This window comes from Grampus griseus (assembly GCF_964374135.1).
Source record: "Grampus griseus genome assembly, chromosome: 17".
Lineage (NCBI taxonomy): Eukaryota > Metazoa > Chordata > Mammalia > Artiodactyla > Delphinidae > Grampus > Grampus griseus.
Genome location: NC_139011.1, coordinates 40,996,027 through 41,016,113, shown reverse-complemented (window position 1 = coordinate 41,016,113; position 20,087 = coordinate 40,996,027). Strand labels below are relative to the sequence as shown.

Genomic DNA, 20,087 nt, shown 5'->3' with positions numbered 1-20,087 from the left:
ACAAAACTGTATAGTCATGATCTCATACAGCTATAAAGTCCACACATGTTAAAAATTTCATTTAACTCATTAATTAGTGGGGGAACCAGTAAGATTTTGCAACCAATTCAAAGAAGTATTAAAAAAAAAGTATTCAAACTACTAGACATCTATAGGCAGTCAGGAATGCTTAAGTAAATCTGCTTAATAGATATGAAACTGGCAAAAACAGATAATATCCATAGAACAATAATCAACTGAATCTCCTATGGATATAATTTGCATAAGTTATGGACAAGAATTATTTGCATTATTGTCAATATTCTGCAACTTACAGAATTGTAAAATAGTTCAAAGACAATGAAAGGCACAAAAACCCCATAAAATCAGATAAACTGGACAATGTCTAACTTTCCCTTAAGACACCCAACAATCCTTTTGGTCCCTTTAAACAGCCTTTCTTCATGGTTTCCCTACACAGATGACTTGTTTTGAGTGCTATTTATGGGCCAGGCATTGCCCTAGATGCCTTGAAGATATTAACTCATTTAATTCTCACAAGAACTTTATGAGGCAGGTTCTATTACTATTACCATTTCACAGGGGAGGGATCTAAAGCACAAGAAAAGGTAAGTCTGTCACCCAAGGTCACAGTGATAGTAGGAGGTAGAACCAGGATCTGAATCCAGGTAGTTTTGCACAAGTTATGCTGCCATGGATGTGACTATATGAAGATAAAAAACTTCACAGGACCTGACAAGTTAGATAACATTAGATATAGAAGCAAGAAGAGGTAATGGTGACTCCAAAGTGTTTCCCCTGGTTGTGAGAAGGGGGACGCTGTCCAGATAAAAAGACTAAGAAGAGGAGTTAGTTTAATTTGGTTTTTAGACATATACTTTGAAGTAATGGCAAGATGTGGAGATGGAAAAGTCCAGCTAGGCAGGAGGCCATAACTAGAGATGTAGATGTGATTTTTTTTAATTGAGCATGTTTATTAAACTTTGGTATCAGAAACACTAGTGTGTGTCTGTCAGAACTAAAGGACAGAAGCCCAGAGAGAAAAGAGAATATTATGCAGGAGGGACTGAGGTCCTGCATAGGCTGAAGAGAGCCAGTGTCAGGGAGTAAAACCAAAGCAGGGTGAATTGGCTGGAGTTCTTAGGTCCAGACAACAGAGTACTCTCCCATGGGTTTAAGGAGAAACATTAAAATGGAGTCACAAATGCAGATAGCTAGGGTTGAGGCTGAAAGGTAAAAAGAGGCTACTATCGTGGAGGAGCTTTATCCAACACGCAGTAAAACTGGTCAAGCAGGGAGGGGTCATGATCAGAGACACCCTTTAGAAAGAACAAGTGTGGCTGCAGCGCGAAAAATCTGGTCAAATCTGGAGGCAGGAGGTGTTACTGGGATCCAGATGTAGGCAGCTGCTGGCTTGGACCAAGTCAGGTCGTGGCAACTAGACCCAACGATAATATTTGAGGGGCCTGATGGTAAGAGTGCCAAAGGAGGCTCATACACCATGTGAATAAGGGTTTAAAAGTTATAAATCAAACTAGTAAACCGTCAAATTATTCTCTTTCCTACTGCCCCTCGATGAATATCAATACATCTTCAGAAGGACCTGGAAGGAAAGGGGAGAACCCGGGCGAGATCCGTCGAATTTAGGCGGGGCTTTCCTGGAACCTATAAGGCCGAGGAGCGAGGCGGCGGCGGCGCAGATGCAGGGGACCACAGCGACACCTGTCTCATCTCCGACGGGAGTCCCGCGGTCTCCTTCCCGCCGCTAAGAGGTGCGCGGACAGAGCTGCCGGGGGCGTGGCGCGGCGTGGCGAGGAGAGGCGTGTCCGCGCGCTAACAGCGCGAGGTTGAAGGGCACGGCGGCGTCCCTGTCATGGCGGCCTCCACGCTGCTGTCGGCGTGGGGCCCTCTACGGCCCGGCGTCCCCGGCCTGTGCCGCTGCCGGCAGCCCAGGGGCCTGTGGGCGCACGCATGGCGGCTTCCGGAGCCCGCAGGGTCCGGGCGGAGCGTGGCCGCGGTCACCGGGCCTGGCATCTCGGGCACTGACCGCTACTGCTTGGAGCTGCTGCGGTGAGCGAGCCGGACTGCCCCCGGCCGGGAGGTCGGGGAGCAGGCCGAAAGGGACCCTGGTGGGCGCGGCGGGCCTCGGGGCGGACCTGCACCTTCCCTGTGTCCCTCAGCGTGTGAGCTCGGGTGTATGGGGGAGTGAGGCAACAGGAGCTTTCACACTGGTCACAAATTTGTGGCAAAACGCCTTCGTCTGTCACCTTGCCCGAGCCTTAACTTTACCTAATTACACGCTTTGCATGAATAGCTTTTTAAAATTCGAAACATGGCTAGTAACTAATTTTAATTAAGCAGTAGTTAACTTTGAGTTCTTCCTGTGTGTCAGGCACTATGCAAAGTAGTTTACAAGTAAATTATCTAATTTTCGTTACAAAGTATGAGGGAACAGTTGTAGACCTACCACTTACAGTTATGTGGATTAGAGCATTTGGAACAACGGCAACATTCCCATGCATTTCAGTATTTTGTTTCGTTTTTAATCACTTTTTGAAATAGTGTTCCTACCCCACCTTTTTTACTTGTTGATTGCTTGTAGGAGAAACAAGGTAGCATTAGTGGAAATCAGGTCATTAAGAATTGTAAAAGCCAAAAAGATTATATTCATCTATATAATTTTTAAGTTATCATTTTTTGATGATAAGACATTTAAATTACCAAAACGTATACCATCCATATCCACTCATTCAGTGCAATTTTTCTTTGACACCAGTAGTATCCTAACTTTCCTATCCAGGGTTGAATCACTCTTACTAATTTCTTATATATTCTTTTAGAAATAGTCTGTGGATATCACATAACAGCTTTCCTCAAATATATATTTATAAATGGCCAGATCCTTAATCTGTCCATATTGGTATTTAAGTGGAATGGAGACTGTTGACTCTAGCGATTTATCGAAAAGCAGGCAGCAGGCAGACCTTATCTGAGTTTATTAATCCTAGCTCTGTCACTTGGGAAAATTAATTACTTTAAGAGTCAGCTATTTCCTCATATGTAGATTTCTACTTCTACTTTATAACATGGTTGTGAGGATTAAATTACATGATGTATATAAAAATGCTGTTACATAACAAATGCTCAATAGATAGTTTAAAATAAAAACAAAATGAACTTGAAAGGAAGATTAGAACTTTTAGCTTCTAATTGTCCATTAATCTTTGCAAGATTTGGCCTCGAAATTGTGTGTGCAGGGTTGTTTTGGACATGTATCTTATGCAAGGCCTCCAAATATCAGACAAGATACTAGACTATAACTTCAGATTAGCCAGCCGAGGATCTTCTAGGAATCAAGGTTCCTGGGAAAATCTCAAGCCTAATTTACATAGGCTTCTTGGGGTTTGGTTTGAGGAGCACCACCTCAGGCCTTGGGATTAGTGTTATAATAAGATGAGGAGGTGGCAGTGGTGATATCTGGAAGTGCAGTTCTCCAGCCTCACTGAGGAACCACTTCTTCTTTTGTGCTTCAGTGGCACAGGTCCATGGAATTAGCATAGCAGTCCTAGCACTAGATATGCTTACTTCTCATATGTCTGTCTCTCCCTGCTAGATTGAAGTCTATACCTATCTTCAGTGTCTAGCGCAGTGCCTGGCACGTGCTAGGCACTGAATAAATGTTTGAATGAATGAATGAATGAAAGGTTATTGACCCTGCTGCTGTATAAAGCCATCATAGCATAGCATTTCTCATTATGTGGAACAGTTCTTAGGTAACTGGACCTTGGTTAGCTATTTATAGGTTATCTTTGTATACCAGTAATCAACGTTGATAACAGTGATCCTGATTGATGAAGAAATGGTTAAATAGTATATCCTATTTAATGTAAAGAAGAGGGTAATATTGTTTAGAAAAATTCCCAAAGTATTTTAAAAATTGTTAACAGGGCAAACCATTAGCTGTGTAGAATATCTTATTTCCCAGAGACTGTTACAGTTCTGTTATGTCTTCATTTCATTTTTCATTTTCATGTAAGAAACTTGAAGTACTTCACATGTTGATTATTTTTAAGGAGATACGAAACAGGTAGACTATCAAGCCTCATTTTTCAAGTTAGGAAATAGACATGACTGGTATCATTTCTGTCAATAACTAGTTGAATGATGGAAATTAAGATTGTAGTTTGATTCCTATTCAGTGTTTTCTTACTGTCTCATATTAACTTTCACGTGTTTTAAACACTTTTGAAGTTTAGAGACTGTTTATAATAAAATAAAATTTAGAAATGTTTACATCTATATATATTTACAAGTATAAGCTATAAAGTTTTGTCTGAACTCTCCATATTGTAGCTGAAACCGCATACGGTGAGATTTTTTAGTAGAGCTGTCTTGTGATAACAAGGTTACTGCTATCCATTCATGATCTCTCCCTTTTGTTTACGTGGAAGTTGGGGGAATTGTGAAGGTTTAAGTTCTCTGTTAGCCGCAGGACAAAGTGTGAACCAATTGAAAAGTGGGAGTAGTCTGAATTTCAAACCTAAACTCCGTGGAATGAGGTTGGACCCATTTTATACTGAGTACTGTTTTATAGGAAATACTGTTATATTAAGGTTCCAGTGTATTACAGTGAAAGTAGCCTTGTCAATAGGCAGTCTGGTAAGCACTTTATATTTATGTATGTATGTATGTATGTATGGCTGCGCTGGGTCTTCGTTGCTGTGCGCAGGCTTTTCTCTAGTTGTGGTCAGCGGGTGCTACTCTTCGTTGTGGTGCATGGGCATCTCATTGCAGTGGCCTCTCTTGTTGCGGAGCACCGGCTCTAGGCACGCGGGCTTCAGTAGTTGTGGCACATGGACTTCAGTAGCTGTGGCTCATGGGCTCTAGAGCGCAGGCTCAGTAGTGGTGGCGCACGGGCTTAGTTGCTCCGCGGCATGTGGGATCTTCCTGGACCAGGGCTCGAACCCGTGTCCCCTGCATTGGCAGGCAGATTCTTAACCACTGTGCCACCAGGGAAGCCCTGGTAAGCACTTTATACTTAAGTCATCCTAGAATGAATATAGTTAAGGATTATATATTTTAACTTTTCATTTTAAAGTAATTTCAAATTCACATAAAAGTTACAGAAATAGTACACAGAGCTCCAATGTACTCTTCACCCAAATTCCCTCACTGTTAACGTTTTGAACCACTTGAGAATAAGATGTAGATGCCCCATTACCCCCCTTATTATTTTGGTTAAAATTGATCCAGTATTACCATCTAATCCACAGACTCCATTGACATTTTGCTAATTAGTCTGTTATGTCTTCCGTGTATCCAGGATCACGTGCTACATTTAGTTGTCACGTGTCTTTAGTCTTCTCCAATCTGGAACGGTTTCTCAGTCCATATCTTTCATGAACTTGACTTTTTTTTTTTTTTTTTAAGAGAACAGGACAGGCTACTTTGTAGACTTTCAGTTTGGGTTTATTTAATATTTACTCATGATTTACACAATTTTTGCAGGAATATTACAGAAGTTATGCTGTTCTTTTCTCAGTATCATGTCAGAAAGCACATGGTGTTGATTTATCCTATTACTGTGGAGTGAACTTTTTGTTACTTGGTTCTCAAGTGTCTTTCAGGTTTCTCCCTTGTAAATTAATAAGAATGTTAGCAAATAATATTTATTTTGTGAGAAGATACTTTAATACTATGTAAATATTCTTTTTCTATCAAACTTTCACCTGTTTAACATTTTCAGACATTTAGTGATATTTGCTTGAATCAGTTTTTACTTTGATAGTTATCAAGTGGTGATTTTAAAAATTCAATCATGTCTTCTAGGTTTATCAGTTGGCATTATACTGGTTGTCAAATTTTTCCTTCTCTTTGCATTTATTAATTCATTTATATTGGTATGAGCTCATGGGGTCCTGTTACAATCTTTTACTGTCATTATTTTTTTGATGCTCAAATTGTCCCAGACTTGGCCAATAGAACTTCATCAAACCAATTTCTTTGTCCTTTTAACAAGTCACTCCATTCTTTGAACATTTGTTTACTTTCTGCTCAAGAAGATGTTTCAGGCTTATTTGGTATTTTCCTTCCACTGGAGAATTTGGTATTTGGTATTTTCCTTTGGTATTTTCCTCCACTGCCCTGGAGACAGTCATTCCTTCAAGGAGCCTTAGTTTCTTTCAGTGGAGAAATCAAGGTGTGTTCACTGATACTGCAGGTATGGGGGCGGATATCATTGTTTCTAGGCTTTGTCAGCAGATGCTGTAGGGAAATAGAAGTAAGTGTGAGTGTGTGCGCATACACACAGGCGCACCCTCCCACACACCCCCCATATTGTTCTCTGTCTTTGTCTTATGTATATATCTATCTATGCATTCAAAACCGTGAGTTCATACCAATACTTGCTGGCACTGTTTTCTTGATTTCTACATCTGTAACTCATTTGAATTCTTACTAAAACCAAAGTGATTCTGAAACAGTTAAAATTATATATATATATATATATATTATATAAGTCAAAATAAATTAATAGAGATTGATGATTCATTTTAACTGGTCTGGGATTGGAAGCAGATAAATGTTTTATAATTGTAGAGAAACAGATATAAAATATAGGAAACTTGGGGGCTATTTTGAGTTGAAGCCTTGTTTTCGGTTCATTTTGGTCAGTATTTTTTTGTGTGCAGTTTGGAAAGTGAAAAGTAATTATCTTTTTTTGCTTATTTATTGTAGGAAACGAGATTATGAAGGCTATTTATGCTCCCTGCTACTCCCTGCAGAATCCAGAAGCTCTGCTTGTGCACTGAGAGCTTTCAATGTGGAACTGGCTCAGGCTGGTATTAAAATACCTTAAAAATTATTTGTAAAAATAGTGATGTAATATGTTTAATGCTGAACAATAAAGAAATATAGTAGTAATTTATATGTTAGATGTGTTTAAGGTTTCTGCTGGTGATTTCTTTCTCCTGCTTAACAGTTCAATTCCAACAATAAAACTAGCTAATGAACTTAATGTTTTTGGAAAGACCATCCTGGAATTTCTTTTTTTAAGGATATTATAAAACTATTCAGTTAACATTGCACATTTGTTAATTGAATAGGTTAATCAGAGTATTACTGCTTATTCTTTACACATTTGCATAATTTACTTGTATATAGCAGTTCTTCAAAGCACTTTTTAAATTGAGTTTTTAGCTTTAAAGTGAAATGGAAATTGAAGCAATTATAGCAAACCCAGACCTTATATCATACTAACTTTTCTAAAGAATTACAAACAAAGGAGCGACTCTTCTTTTTCTTAGACTGGAAAGAATGTGTGCTGATATAAGATAAATTGAAATGGAGAATGTAAATGAGGGAGTTGAGATAGAATTGCATTGATCTTCTCAGTAAATGAAATGGAGAGGTTGGTTATTGAGAGTGAGGGAGCACGGGACGGTTTGGAGTCTTCAAGAGTATGACAAGTTTTGACACAGCCTCTCTGGTGAATATGCTAGGACGTGAAGTAGGAGCACATGAAAGGATGTGAGTATAGTACTGAGGCATAATTGTGGTTAAACACTATAAATCTGCAGACAGTAATAGAGTCTGGCTGTTTGTCCTTGGTGTATTTCTAGAAGTCATGGGTCTATATTTTTTTACTTCATCCTTTTTCAGGTATAAACTATACTTCAGCATCTTAAGTCAGTCACAATTTAACGATAAATAGTACCCAATGTGATCTTCCATTATAACTGTAAAATAATTAAAATTCCATTTTTAATAAATAAATCTTCCACATTTTCCCTGATTCTCTGTCACCTTATAGGAATGTCTTGCTTTTTTTTTTAAATTTAAATAAATTCAACTGTGCAGGTAGCCTTGCACCTGTGTGCCACTCCAGGCAGTGTCCACCTGGCTTCCCCTTGGTCCCACTGCCCTGCACAAGATGCCACTTCCGTCTCCTGATGGCTGTCTGTCTTACTCCTTTTTTGTACACAGTCTTGTTCATTCATTCATTCAACAAGTATTGTCCAAAATATGCTAGGCACTATTTTCAGTACTGGGTTATAGCATTGAATAAAATATACAAAGTCCCTGTATTCAAGGAACAAGTAAATACTGTACAGAAAAATTAAGGAGGATAGGGAAGGCTAGGTATAGCAGGGGTTCCTGTTTTAAGTAGGGTGATCAGGAAAAACCTCACTGAGACGGTGGCATTTTAGCAAAGATTTGAAGGAGGCAAGGGAGTGAGATATGTGTCTGAAGAGTCTTCTAGACAGAAGGAGCAGCAAGTGCAAAGGCCCTGAGATGTAAGTGTGCCTGACATATTCAAAGACAAGAAGGCCAGTGTGGCACAACAAAGAAAGGAGGGAGAGTGTGGGAGGAGATTAGGTTAGAGGTATCTGGGACAGAAAAGTAAGGTCTTGGAGACCACTTCAGTCACTTTGGCATTTACTCTGAGTGAGATGGAAAACCATTGGAAGGTTCTGAGCAGAGAAAGACATCACATCTTTGTCATGTTTCTAAAGGATTACCCTTAAAAAAATTTTTTTTATTAAAGTATAGTTGATTTACAATATTAGTTTCATGTGTACAACCATGGTTCAATATTTTTGATAGATTATGCTCCATTTAAAATTATTACAAAGTATTGGTTGTATTCCCTGTGCTGTACAGTGTATCCTTGTATCTTATTTATTTTATACATAGTAGTTTGTACTTCTTAATCCCTTATCCCTATCTTGTCTCTCCCCTCATCCTTCTTCCCACTGGTAGCCACTACTTTGTTCTCTATATCTGTGAGTCTGCTTCTCTTTTTTTGTTGTTTTATGTTTATTCATTTGTGTTATTTTTTAGATTCTACATGCAAGTGATAATGTATATTATTTTTGATTAATTTGGATATATATCCAGGATTGGAGTTGCTGAATCATATGGTAGTTCAGTTTTTAGTTTTTTGAGGAACCTCCATACTGCTTTCACAGTGGGTACACCAATTTACATTCCCACCAACAGTGTACTAGAGCTCCCTTTTCTCTACATCCATGCCAACATTTCTTAATTTGTGGTCTTTTCCATGACAGCTATTCTGACAGATGTGAGGTGATATCTCATTGTGGTTTTGATGTGCATTTCCCTGATGCTTAGTGATGTTCAGCATTTTTGCATATACCTCTTGACCGTCTGTATATCTTCTTTGGAAAAGTGTTTATTCAGGTCATCTGCCCATTTTTTAATTGAATTGTTTGTTTTTTTTAATATCGAGTTGTATGAGCTGTTTATATATTTTGGATATTAACCCCTCAACAGACAAACCATTTGCAAATATTTGCAAATGTTTTCTCCCATTCAGTAGGTGGTCTTTCCACTTTGTTAATGGTTTCTTTTGCTGTGCAAAAGCTTTTAAGTTTAATTAGGCCCCATTTGTTTATTTTTGCCTTTGTTTTCTTTGCCTGAGGAGAAAGATCCAAAAAAATATTGCTATGACATAGGTCAGAGGGTGATCTGCCTATTTTCTAGGAGTTTTATGGTGTCCAGTCTTACATTTAGGTCTTTAATCCATTTTGAGTTTATTTTCATATATAGTATGAGAAAATGTTCTAATTTCATTCTTTTACATGTAGCTGTCCAGTTTTCTCAGTACCACTTATTGAAGGGACTGTCTTTCCCCATTGTATATTTTTGCCTCTTTTGTCAAAGATTAATTGACTATAAATATATGGGTTTATTTCTGGGCTCTCTATTCTGTTCCATTGATCTATGTGTCTGTTTTAATGCCAGCACCATACTGTTTTGATCACTGTACCTTTGTAGTATAGTCTGAAATCAAGGAGTGTGGTATCTCCAGCATTATGCTTTTTTATCAAGATTGCTTCAGCTGTTCAGGGTCTTTGTGGTTCCATATAAATTTTAGGATTATATGTTCTAGTTCTGTGAAAAATGTCATGGGTATTTTTATAGGGATTACATTAAATCTGTACATTGCTTTGGGTAGTATTGACATTTTAACAATATTAATTCTTCCAATCCATGGACATGGGATATTTTTCCATTTCTTTGTATTATCTTCAGTTTTCTTCATCAGTATTTTTTAGTTTTCAGAATATAGGTCTCTCACCTCCTTGGTTAAATTTATTCCTATGATTTTATTCTTTCTGATGTGATTTTAAATGGGATTTTTTTTGCTTTTTCTTTCCTATAGTTCATTATTGGTGTATTAGAAAGACAAAAAATTTCTGTAGATTAATTTTAGATCCTGTAACTTTACTGACTTCATTTCTTAGTTCTAATAGCTTTTTGGTGGAGACTTTAGGATTTTCTTTCTTTAGTATCATGTCATCTGCAAATAGTGACAGTTTTACTTCTTACCTTCCAATTTGGATGCCTTTTATTTCTTTTTCTTGTCTAATTGCTGTGACTAGGACTTTCAATACCATATTAAATAGAAGTGGTGAGAGTGGGTACCCTTGTCTTGTTCCTGATTTTAGAGAAGAAACTTCTCACCATTGAGTATGATGTTAGCTATGGGGTTGTCATAATTGGCCTTTATTATGTTGAGATGTTTCCTCTATACCAACTTTGATGAGCGTTTTATCATGAATGCATGAATGTTGAATTTTGTCAGATGTTTTTTTTCTGAGTCTATTGAGATAATCATGTGATTTTTATCCTTTGTTTTATTAATATGGTGTATCATTAATTGATTTGTGGATATTGAACCATCCTTTCATCATTTTAGTAAATCCCACTTGGCCATGGTGTATGATCCTTTTTACATATTGTTGAATTTGGTTTGCTAATATTTTGTTGAAGATTTTTACATCTACATTCATTAAATATATTGGCCTATAATTTTCTTTTTCTGTAGTGTCTTTGTCTAGTTTTGGTATCAGGGTAATGGTGGCCGCATAATTGGGAATCTTCCCTCCTCTGCAGTACTTTGGAGTAGTTTGAGAAGGATAGGTATTAGTTCCTCTTTGTGTATTTGGTTTAATTCCCCTGTGAAGCTCTCCAGTCCTGGACTTTGGTTTGCTGGGAGTTTTTTGGTTACTGATTCAGTTTCATTACTAGTGATCTGTCTGTTCAGATTATCTATTTCTTTTGGTCTAGTTTCAGAAGATTGTAGTTTCTAGGAATTTATCCATTTCTTCTAGATTGTCCAATTTATTGGCATATAACTGTTCGTAGTTTTCCCTTCTGATTTTTTTTGTGTCTGTGGTATCAGTTGTAATTTCTTCCCTTTTATTTCTTACTTTGTTTATTTGGGTTCTCTCTGTTTTTCTTAATGAGCTTGACTAAGGGCTTATCAATTTTGTTTATCTTTTCAAAAAACCAGCTCTTGGTTTCATTGAACTTTTTTCTTTTTTTTTCCTGGTCTCTGTTTTATTTGTTTCTGATCTAATCTTTATTATTTCTTTCCTTCTGCTGACTTTGGGCTTTGTTTCTTCTTCTTTTTCTAATTCCTTTAGATGGTAGGTTAGGTTGTTTATTTGAGATTTTTCTTGTTTCTTGAGATGGGCCTGTATCACTATAAACTTTCCTCTTAGAACTTCTTTGCTGTGTGTCCTATAGATTTTGGAAGGTTGTGCTTTTATTTTCATTTGTCCTGAGGTATTTTCTGATTTCCTCTTTGATTTCTTCATTGACCCATTGGTTTTTTAGTCTCCATGTGTTAGTGTTTTGCCCATTTTTCTTCCTGTGATAGATCTCTAGTTTCATACTATTGTGGTCAGAAAAGATGCTTGATATAATTTCTATCCTCTTAAATTTTTTCAGACTTGTTTTGTGGCCGAGCATGTGATCTGTCCTAGAGAATGTTCCATGTGCACTTGAAAAGAATTTGTATTCTGTTTTTGTATGGAATGTCTTATAGATATCTATTAATTCTAACTGGTCTAATGTGTCATTTAAGACCATTGTTTACTCATTGATTTTCTTTCTGGATTGTCTGCCCTTTGATGTAAATGGGGCATTAAAGTCTTCTACTATTTCTGTGTTTTTGTCAATTTCTCACTTTATGTCTGTTGATATTTGCTTTATGTATTTAGATGTTCCTATATTACGTGCATATATGATAATGAATGTTATATCCTCTTGCTGTATTGGTTCCTTTATCATTATACAATGCTCTTCTTTTTCTTTTGTTATAGCCTTTGTTTTAAAGTCTATTTTGTCTGATATGCGTATTGCTACTCCTGATTTCTTGTCGTTTCTGTTTGCATGAAATATCTTTTTCCATTCCCTCACTTTCACTCTGTGTGTGTCTTTATCCCTGAAGTGAGTCTGTTGTAGGCAGCATGTTGAATGGTCTTGTTTTTTTAATCCAATCAGCCACCCTGTGTCTTTTGACATTTAAAGTAATTGTAGTCCACTGACATTTAAAGTAATTAGTGATAGGTATGTACTTATTGCCATTTTATTACTTGTTTTCCAATAGTTTTTGTAGTTCTTCTCTGTTAATTTCTTCTTCATTTTGTTTCTTCCATTGTGGTTATATGATTTTCTTTTGTAGTATGCTTGGGTTTGTTTCTTACTGGTTTTCGTGTATCTATTGTAGGGTTTTTTTTTTGTTGTTTTTTTTTTGTGTGTGGTACGTGGGCCTCTCACTGTTGTGGCCTCTCCCGTTGTGGAGCACAGGCTCCGGACGCGCGGGCTCAGTGGCCATGGCTCACGGGCCCAGCCGCTCTGCGGCACGTGGGATCTTCCTGGACCGGGGCATGAACCCGTGCCCCCTGCATCGGCAGGCGGACTCTCAACCACTGAGCCACCAGGGAAGCCCTATTATAGGATTTGATTTGTGGTTACCATGGGGTTCATATATGTTGACCAATAATTATATCTACATGACTTAAACTGATAAGTCTTGTAAGTTAAAACGCATTCTAAAAGATCTACGTTTTTTACTCCCCTGCCTCATATTTTGTGTTTTTTATGTCATATTTTACAACTTCATGTCTGTCTCTTTACTGTTTATTATAGTTATGGTTGCTTTTACAGTTTCTTTTTGTTTTATAATCTGCATACTGGCTTTAATATTTAAGTGGTTGATCCACAGCCTTTACTATATGATTTGTCTTTATTAGTGGGATTTTTTTTCGCCTATAAATTCTTACTTCTTGTAGCCTTTTCTTTTCCACTTAAAGAAGACCATTTAATACTTCTTGTAAGGTTGGTTTAGTACTGATAATCTTTTAGTTTTTTCCTTATCCAAGAAGTTCTTTATCTCTCAGTTCTGAAAGATAACCTTCGTGGGTAGAGTATCCTAGGTTGTAGGTTTTTTCCTTTCAGCTGTTTAAGTATATCATGCCACTCACTCCCTTATGGCCTGCAAAGCATCTGCAGAAAAATCAGCTGATAGCCTTAGGGGGATTCCCTTGTATGTTTTTCTGCTTTTCTCTCTCTCTCTTTTTTTTTTTTCTCTTGCTGCCTCTAAGATTCTCTTTAACTTTTGCCATTTTAATTATGATGTGTCCTGGTGTGGGTCTCTTTGTGTTCATCTTGCTTGGGACTCTGTGCTTCCTGTACCTGGAAATCTGTTTCCTTCTTCAGCTTCAAGAGTTTTCAGCCATAATTTCATCAAATACATTTTCTACCCCTTTCTCACTCTCTTCTTCTGGAATCCTTATAATGTGAATGTTAGTACACTTGATGTTGGCTCAGAGGTCCCTTAAACTATCGTCATTTTTTAAAATTTGTTTTTCTTTTTGCTGTTCTGATTGGGTGATTTCCATTATTCTTTCTTCCAGATCACTTATGTGTTCTTCTCTATCACCTAGTCTGCTGTTCATTCCTTCTAGTGCATTTTTCATTTCATTTATTGTATTTTTCATCTCTGACTGGTTCTTTTTAATATTTTCTAGTTCCTTGTTAAAATTCTCAGTGTGTTCATTCATTCTTTTCCCAAATTTAGTTAGCATTCTTTTTACTATTGCTTTGAATACTTTATGTGGTAAATTATTTATGTCTGTTTCATTAGGGTTTTTTTCAGGGTTTTTTCCTTGTTCTTCCATTTGAAACATATTCCTTTGTTTTCTCATATTGTTTAACTTTCTCTATCTCTATGAGTTAGGTGATAAGATTGGTTACCTGTCCCAATCTTGAAGGGGTGTCCTTGGGTGGGACTGCCCCTATGCAGTCTGCTTGCCCAGTTACTTTGGTGGTAGGGCTGGATCTGAAGTGAGCATAGGTCATGTCTTCTGGGGTTTGCTGGCAGCTACCACTTTGGTGGGAGGTAGGGCTGTAGATGAAGGGGCTATAGCCAGAGCCAGGTGTGAGCTGAGGCTTTTCCTTTGCTCTTCCAGTGGCAGTCACCATCCTGTCTGGGTGGGGTCTGGCGCCCAAGGTGCTGGAGCACAAGCCCTGAGGGTTGGTCTGAGCCGGCTCCCATCCTTCTAAGTGTGTGCACTCCTCTAGCAATGGCACCTCAGCCCTTGTCGAGGCACCTGGTGTGGGCTGGGGTGCATGCTGGAATGGTCTGGGAAGCCAGTCAGAGCCCCAGGCAGTTTTCAGCCTGCAGCCTGATGTGCGTGCTGTTAATGGCTGCCTTCACGCTATTCAGAGGCAGAGTCAGGTCCAAGCTGGCTTCCTTTTCTTTAAGTGTGTGCACTCCCCTTAGCAATGACAGGCTTCGCCCTAGTGGAGAGCAGTGCTGGAGCAGGAGAGGCTGGAGCAGGCAGCTGGTCAGAGCCGCAGGCAGTTTTCAGTCTGCAGCCTCCATGCTATTCCCGGGAATAAGTAAGTGTGTGCATACTCTTCACAAGCAGAGTCTTGGTTTCTTACAGCCCTCCAGTAAGTCCCACTGGTTTTCAAACCAGCTAAGGGTAATTGTGTTACCGGTGTCAGATCCTTGGGCTGGGGTGCCTGGTGTGTGGCTCAAACCCCTTGCTTCCCAGGGTGGTTCCCTGAGCCTGTGTGTGATATCCCCCTCCTTTTCTGTGTCCCCTGCTAAGGGCCTGGGTCCCAACCTAACTGGTTCTCCTCCCTTCCTCCCCAACTCCATGTGCATCTTTCTTCACAGCCTTGGTTGTAGAAGAGCCTTTTTGCCAGTTTCCACGTTGTTTTCAGTGATGTAGATGTATTTTTGATGTGTTCATGGGGGCAGGTGGGCTCAGTGTCCTCCTACTCTGCCTTCTTGATCTCCCTCCTAAAGGGATTAACTCTTTTTTAAAAATGTATTTATTTTTTCTTTTCCGTTATGGTTTATTACAAGATACTGAATATAGTTCCCTGTGCTATACAGTAGGACCTTGTTGTTTATCCATTCTGTATATAATAATTTGCATCTGCTAGTCCCAAACTCCCAATCCATCCCTCCCTCTTGGCAACCACAAGTCTGTTCTCTATGTCTGTGAGTTTGTTTCTGTTTCATAGATAAGTTCATTTGTGTCATACTTTAGATTCCACAAGTAAATGATATCACTTTGGTAAGTAGTAATTGTCTTTTTTCTGACTTACTCTATTTAGTATGATAATCTCTAGGTCCATCCTTATAGCTGCAAATGGCATTGTTTCATTCTTTTTTATGGCTGAATAATATTCCATTGTGTGTGTGTGTGTGTGTGTGTGTGTGTGTGTGTGTGTGTATACACATATATATACACATATATACATGCCACATCTTCTTTAAAGGATTACTCTTGATGCTGTATTGAGAATAGACCATATGCCATGGGATCTGAACACTAAGCATTGCTAAGAGACCCACCCAGCACCAAGACCATAAAAAAAAAAAACAAAAAAAACCCCAACTTTTTATTTGGAAATAATTTCACATACACCAAAGTAAGAATAGTACAAATACCCATATACCCTTTTGTTAATATTTTGCCCTATTTGCTTTATCATATTGTGCCCCTCTCCCCTTCTCCCTCTCTCTCTCCCTCTCTCTCTGTGTATACGCGTGCACACACACACACACACACACACACAAATATGCACACACATACATGCACTGGTTTTCTTATGAATCATTTTACAGTAACTTGACTACACCATGGCCCTTATCCCTGTAAACTTGAACTGTATTTCATTACCATAAGAATATTCTCTTACATAACAGTTATCAGTTTGAGTAAATTTGAGATTGATACAGTACATTTATTTAATGTACCTTCTGGTTTCCACTTTTGTCAGATGATTTCAATGATGTCCTTTATGGCATTTTTTAACCTTTCTGTACAGGATCCAATCTAGGATAATGTATTGCATTTAGTTTTCATGTCTCTTTGGCCTCCTTTAATCTGGAACATTTCCACAGCCTTTCTCTGTCTTCTCTTATTACATTGACATTTTAAAAACAGTACTGTTCCTTTTCAAAAATTGAGTATTTCTCATTTGGAGTTTATTTTTTGTCATGATTATATTTATATATATCTAGTCTAATGCTTAACTACCTAAACGGTGTATGTCCTTCTCAGGGAATCACAAGGAGGCATTACATGTCTGTATGCCTCTTATTAGCGATACCAATTTTGGTCACTAGTCAAGATGTTAACATTTCTTTCCTTGTTAAATATAAGGAAACATTTTAAGACCATGGTCCTCATCAAAATTTACCTCACATATGGCAGATAGGTATATGAAAATGTGCTCAGCATCACTAATATCAGAGAAGTGCAAATCAGAACCACGATGACATATCCCCTCACACCTATAAGGATAGCTGTTATCAAAGAGACAAGAAATAACAAGTGTTGTAGAGTGTGTGGAGAAAAGGGAGCCCTTGTGCACTGTTGGTGGGAGTGTAAATAGGTGCAGCCACTGTGGAAAACAGCATGGAGGTGCCTCAAAAAACTAAAACTAGAACCACCGTATAATCCAGTAATTTCATTTCTAGATATTTATCCAAAGGAAATGAAAATATTAACTTGAAAAGATACATGCACCCCCTTGTTCATTGCAACATTATTTACGATAGCCAAGACATGGAAGCCACCTAAGTGTCCATTGGTGGATGACTGGATAAAGATGTGGTATATCTACACAATGGAATATTACTTAGACATAAAAAAGAAGGAAATCTTGCCATTTGTGACAACACAGATGGACCTTGAGGGCTTTATGCTAAGTGAAATAAGTTAGAGATAAGTCATAAGTCATCTCACGTAAGTCATCTCACGTATATGTGGAATCTAAAACAAAAACAAAAGCAAAACAAAAAAAAACCCAAACTGATAGATACAGAGAACAGATTGCTGGTTGTCAGAGGCAGTGGGTGGGAGATGGGTGGAATGGGTGAGGGTGGTCAAAAGGTAGAAACTTCCTGTTATAAGTAAATAAGTCATGGGAATGTAATGTACAGCTAATACTGTATTATGTGTTTGAAAGTTGCTAATAGAGTAGATCTTGAAAGTTCTCAACATACACAAATTCCTAATTATGTGTGGTGATAGATAGTAACTAGACCTATGGTGATCATTTCACAATATATACATACATATACAAATCATGTTGTACACTTGAAACTAAGATACTGTTATATGTCAATTATAGCTCAATTAAAAAGTAAAAAATTTACCTCCTAGATTTAGCATGCATTGGTGATTCTTGCTTGACCCAGCGCCATTCTTAATCAGTAGTAAGTGAGGGAGAGAGTCTAATAATCTTCTTTTTTTTTTTAATTTTTTTTTTAATAATCTTCTTTTAAAAAGTTACTTAGTGAATAAATAAATGAGTTTATTTAAATGTACCACAGTAAAGTTCACTTTTTGTGATGTACAGTCCTATAGGTTTTGAGAACTGCTTCGAGTCACATATTTACCACTAGAGTCGTGATACAGAGTAATTCCATCAACCCTTATGTGACCCTTTGTAGTCAACCCCTCCCCTCTCCCACAATCTTTTACATATCCTTCTGGTTCCATTATAAGAGCTGTGAGTATGCAGAGCATGGGATAAACTTCTACCTTTTTGAGCCATAATTTCTGTGTTTGTAAAGTGGGTGTATTCGTAAGGACCCTGTGAGTTTGTTGTGAGGATTGTGATCAGATAACCTCTGGTACAGTACCTGGTACTTGTTGACTTTTTTTTTTTTTTTTTTTGCGGCACGCGGGCCTCTCACTGTTGTGGCCTCTCCCGTTGCGGAGCACAGGCTCCAGACGCGCAGGCTCAGCGGCCATGGCGCACGGGCCCAGCCGCTCCGCGGCACGTGGGATCTTCCCAGACCGGGGCACGAACCTGTGTCCCCTGCATCGGCAGGCGGACTCTCAACCACTGCGCCACCAGGGAAGCCCTACTTGTTGACATTTGATAAATAAATATTAGTTCCTTCTCTGCTTCTTCTAAAAAGCCTCTGGTTCTATTTCCTAGGTTTATCTTCAGACTCAAAAATATTTTTACTGTCACTAACCCAGTGAGAATTGTTTTTCTTCTCTTCCACTTATTATTGAAAAACTTTGTTTTGGAAAACTTCAGTCATATACAACATGAAGTATATTCATATGTAGAGAGAGAAGCATAATGAACCCCCATATACCTCATTACCCACCTCCAACTGTTACTAACTCATGGCCAATCTTGTTTTCTCATCTTTACTCCCCACCCCCCTCATCCCCACCTCCAGGTTATTTTGAAGTAAGTCTCAAATTTTTCCATCTGCAGATATTTCAGTTTGAATCTCTAAAAGAACTCACTTAAAAAAATAACCACAATACCATTATTATATATTAAAAATTTAACAATAATTTCTTAATATCATTAAACGTCTGGTGTTCAGATTTTCCTAGTTGTCTCTGTCTCTTTAAATTAGGATTCAAATAGGTCTACATGGGACTGGTTGATCTCTTTCTTAAATTTCTTTTAAACGAAATGATCCCCCTCCCTCTCTTTTGTTTTTTCTTGCAAGTTTTTTCTAGAAGAATTGCTCCTATTTTTGAATGCAGACCTCGAAAATATTTTTGAATAAGCACCAAATAATTTGTAACTTTTACTTAGGAAACTCATAATGATGATAATTTAAATGATACATAACTTCAAGGAAAAAATTAAATGTAGAGAAACTTAATTTTTGGCTGAATTATATGATTATGCAGTTACAAATGCTGGTTTTTGAGACTGTGAACAGTGCATTTATTAAAGTTTTAAACACTATTTACAGGTTAAGGACTCTGTCTCTGAGAAAACAATTGGACTGATGAGAATGCAGTTTTGGAAAAAAACTGTGGATGATATATACTGTGACAGTCCACCACATCAGCCTGTGGCCATTGAACTATGGAAGGTAAAAAAAAAACAACCCCCCAAAAAGACCCCTACTTTTCATTTGTAAGAATGTTATTTGAGCATACTTTTTGTTACATACAATTTGGATAGTGTCAATGGGGAATCTATCCTGAAAATAATTTTAGGCTCATGTAATGTTCAGATATATGTTAGATTTGACAGAATTTAAAATCACGCACGAATAATTTGCACACATCTTCAGTGTATTTCTTTATAAAAGGAGGAAGGAGAAATCTGATCTCTATATGTTATAAGTTATTTTCCACATATTTGATTGCAGAATTTAAGCCCTACAAATTTTGAAGCAGTGGCAGGTACATTTTCTGTCTGCCCTGCAGCTCCTTATTCCAGTGCTTTAATCCGTACTCTGGGCAGTAGAAAATCACGCATTGATCTTTTGTGACAGGAGACGTGCTCTCATCATTGTCCAGACACAAATCTAAAACTGCCTTGTCTAGTTTGATAGAATTGCATATTTGTTGATGAATTTTAGGTGTCCGAGAATGGAAACCTATGGGCTAGGGTATTATTTGTAAACTAGATGTATTTAGTAATTAGTTTTACATTAAAGCTGTATGGATTCTTCATTCACAAACAGCCATGCACAGTTTAGAAATACGCTGAACTGTGAACAGAGAAAGGGAATTAGGTACCTTTCATCACTGATGTGTCCCTATTGTAATATGATGAATGCCAAAAGATAGTTTCCATCACAGGAGCCACTGACAGACCTGACAGTGGTACGCCTCTTCTCAGGTCTGCGCCCCAGCAGAGGCAGGCCCCATTTGTGGGCCCCAGATTGACTTCACAGAGCCTCAGTAAGGATGGAAAGCCAGGCCCCTCCACTGGGGACTGAGAAGAAAGAGTGGATGGGAAGCTTGTGA

General features: G+C 38.1%; 1 protein-coding gene across 2 annotated transcripts in view; it reads left to right on the top strand.

Moving 5' to 3' along the window:
• Nucleotides 1-1,873: 1,873 nt before the first annotated feature.
• The window catches only part of NDUFAF6 (NADH:ubiquinone oxidoreductase complex assembly factor 6), a gene marked incomplete at its 5' end in the record, with an annotated part of 41,285 nt that continues 23,071 nt past the window's right edge, over nt 1,874-20,087 (top strand). Inside the window, 3 exons of one of the 2 annotated variants that reach the window (XM_082674936.1) lie at nt 1,874-2,070; nt 6,736-6,835; nt 19,079-19,201. In XM_082674936.1, coding sequence (XP_082531062.1) covers nt 1,874-2,070; nt 6,736-6,835; nt 19,079-19,201 — 420 coding nt within the window. Of the gene's footprint in view, nt 2,071-6,735; nt 6,840-19,078; nt 19,202-20,087 lie in introns of both variants that reach the window. The other variant, XM_082674935.1, reaches the window with a different exon arrangement.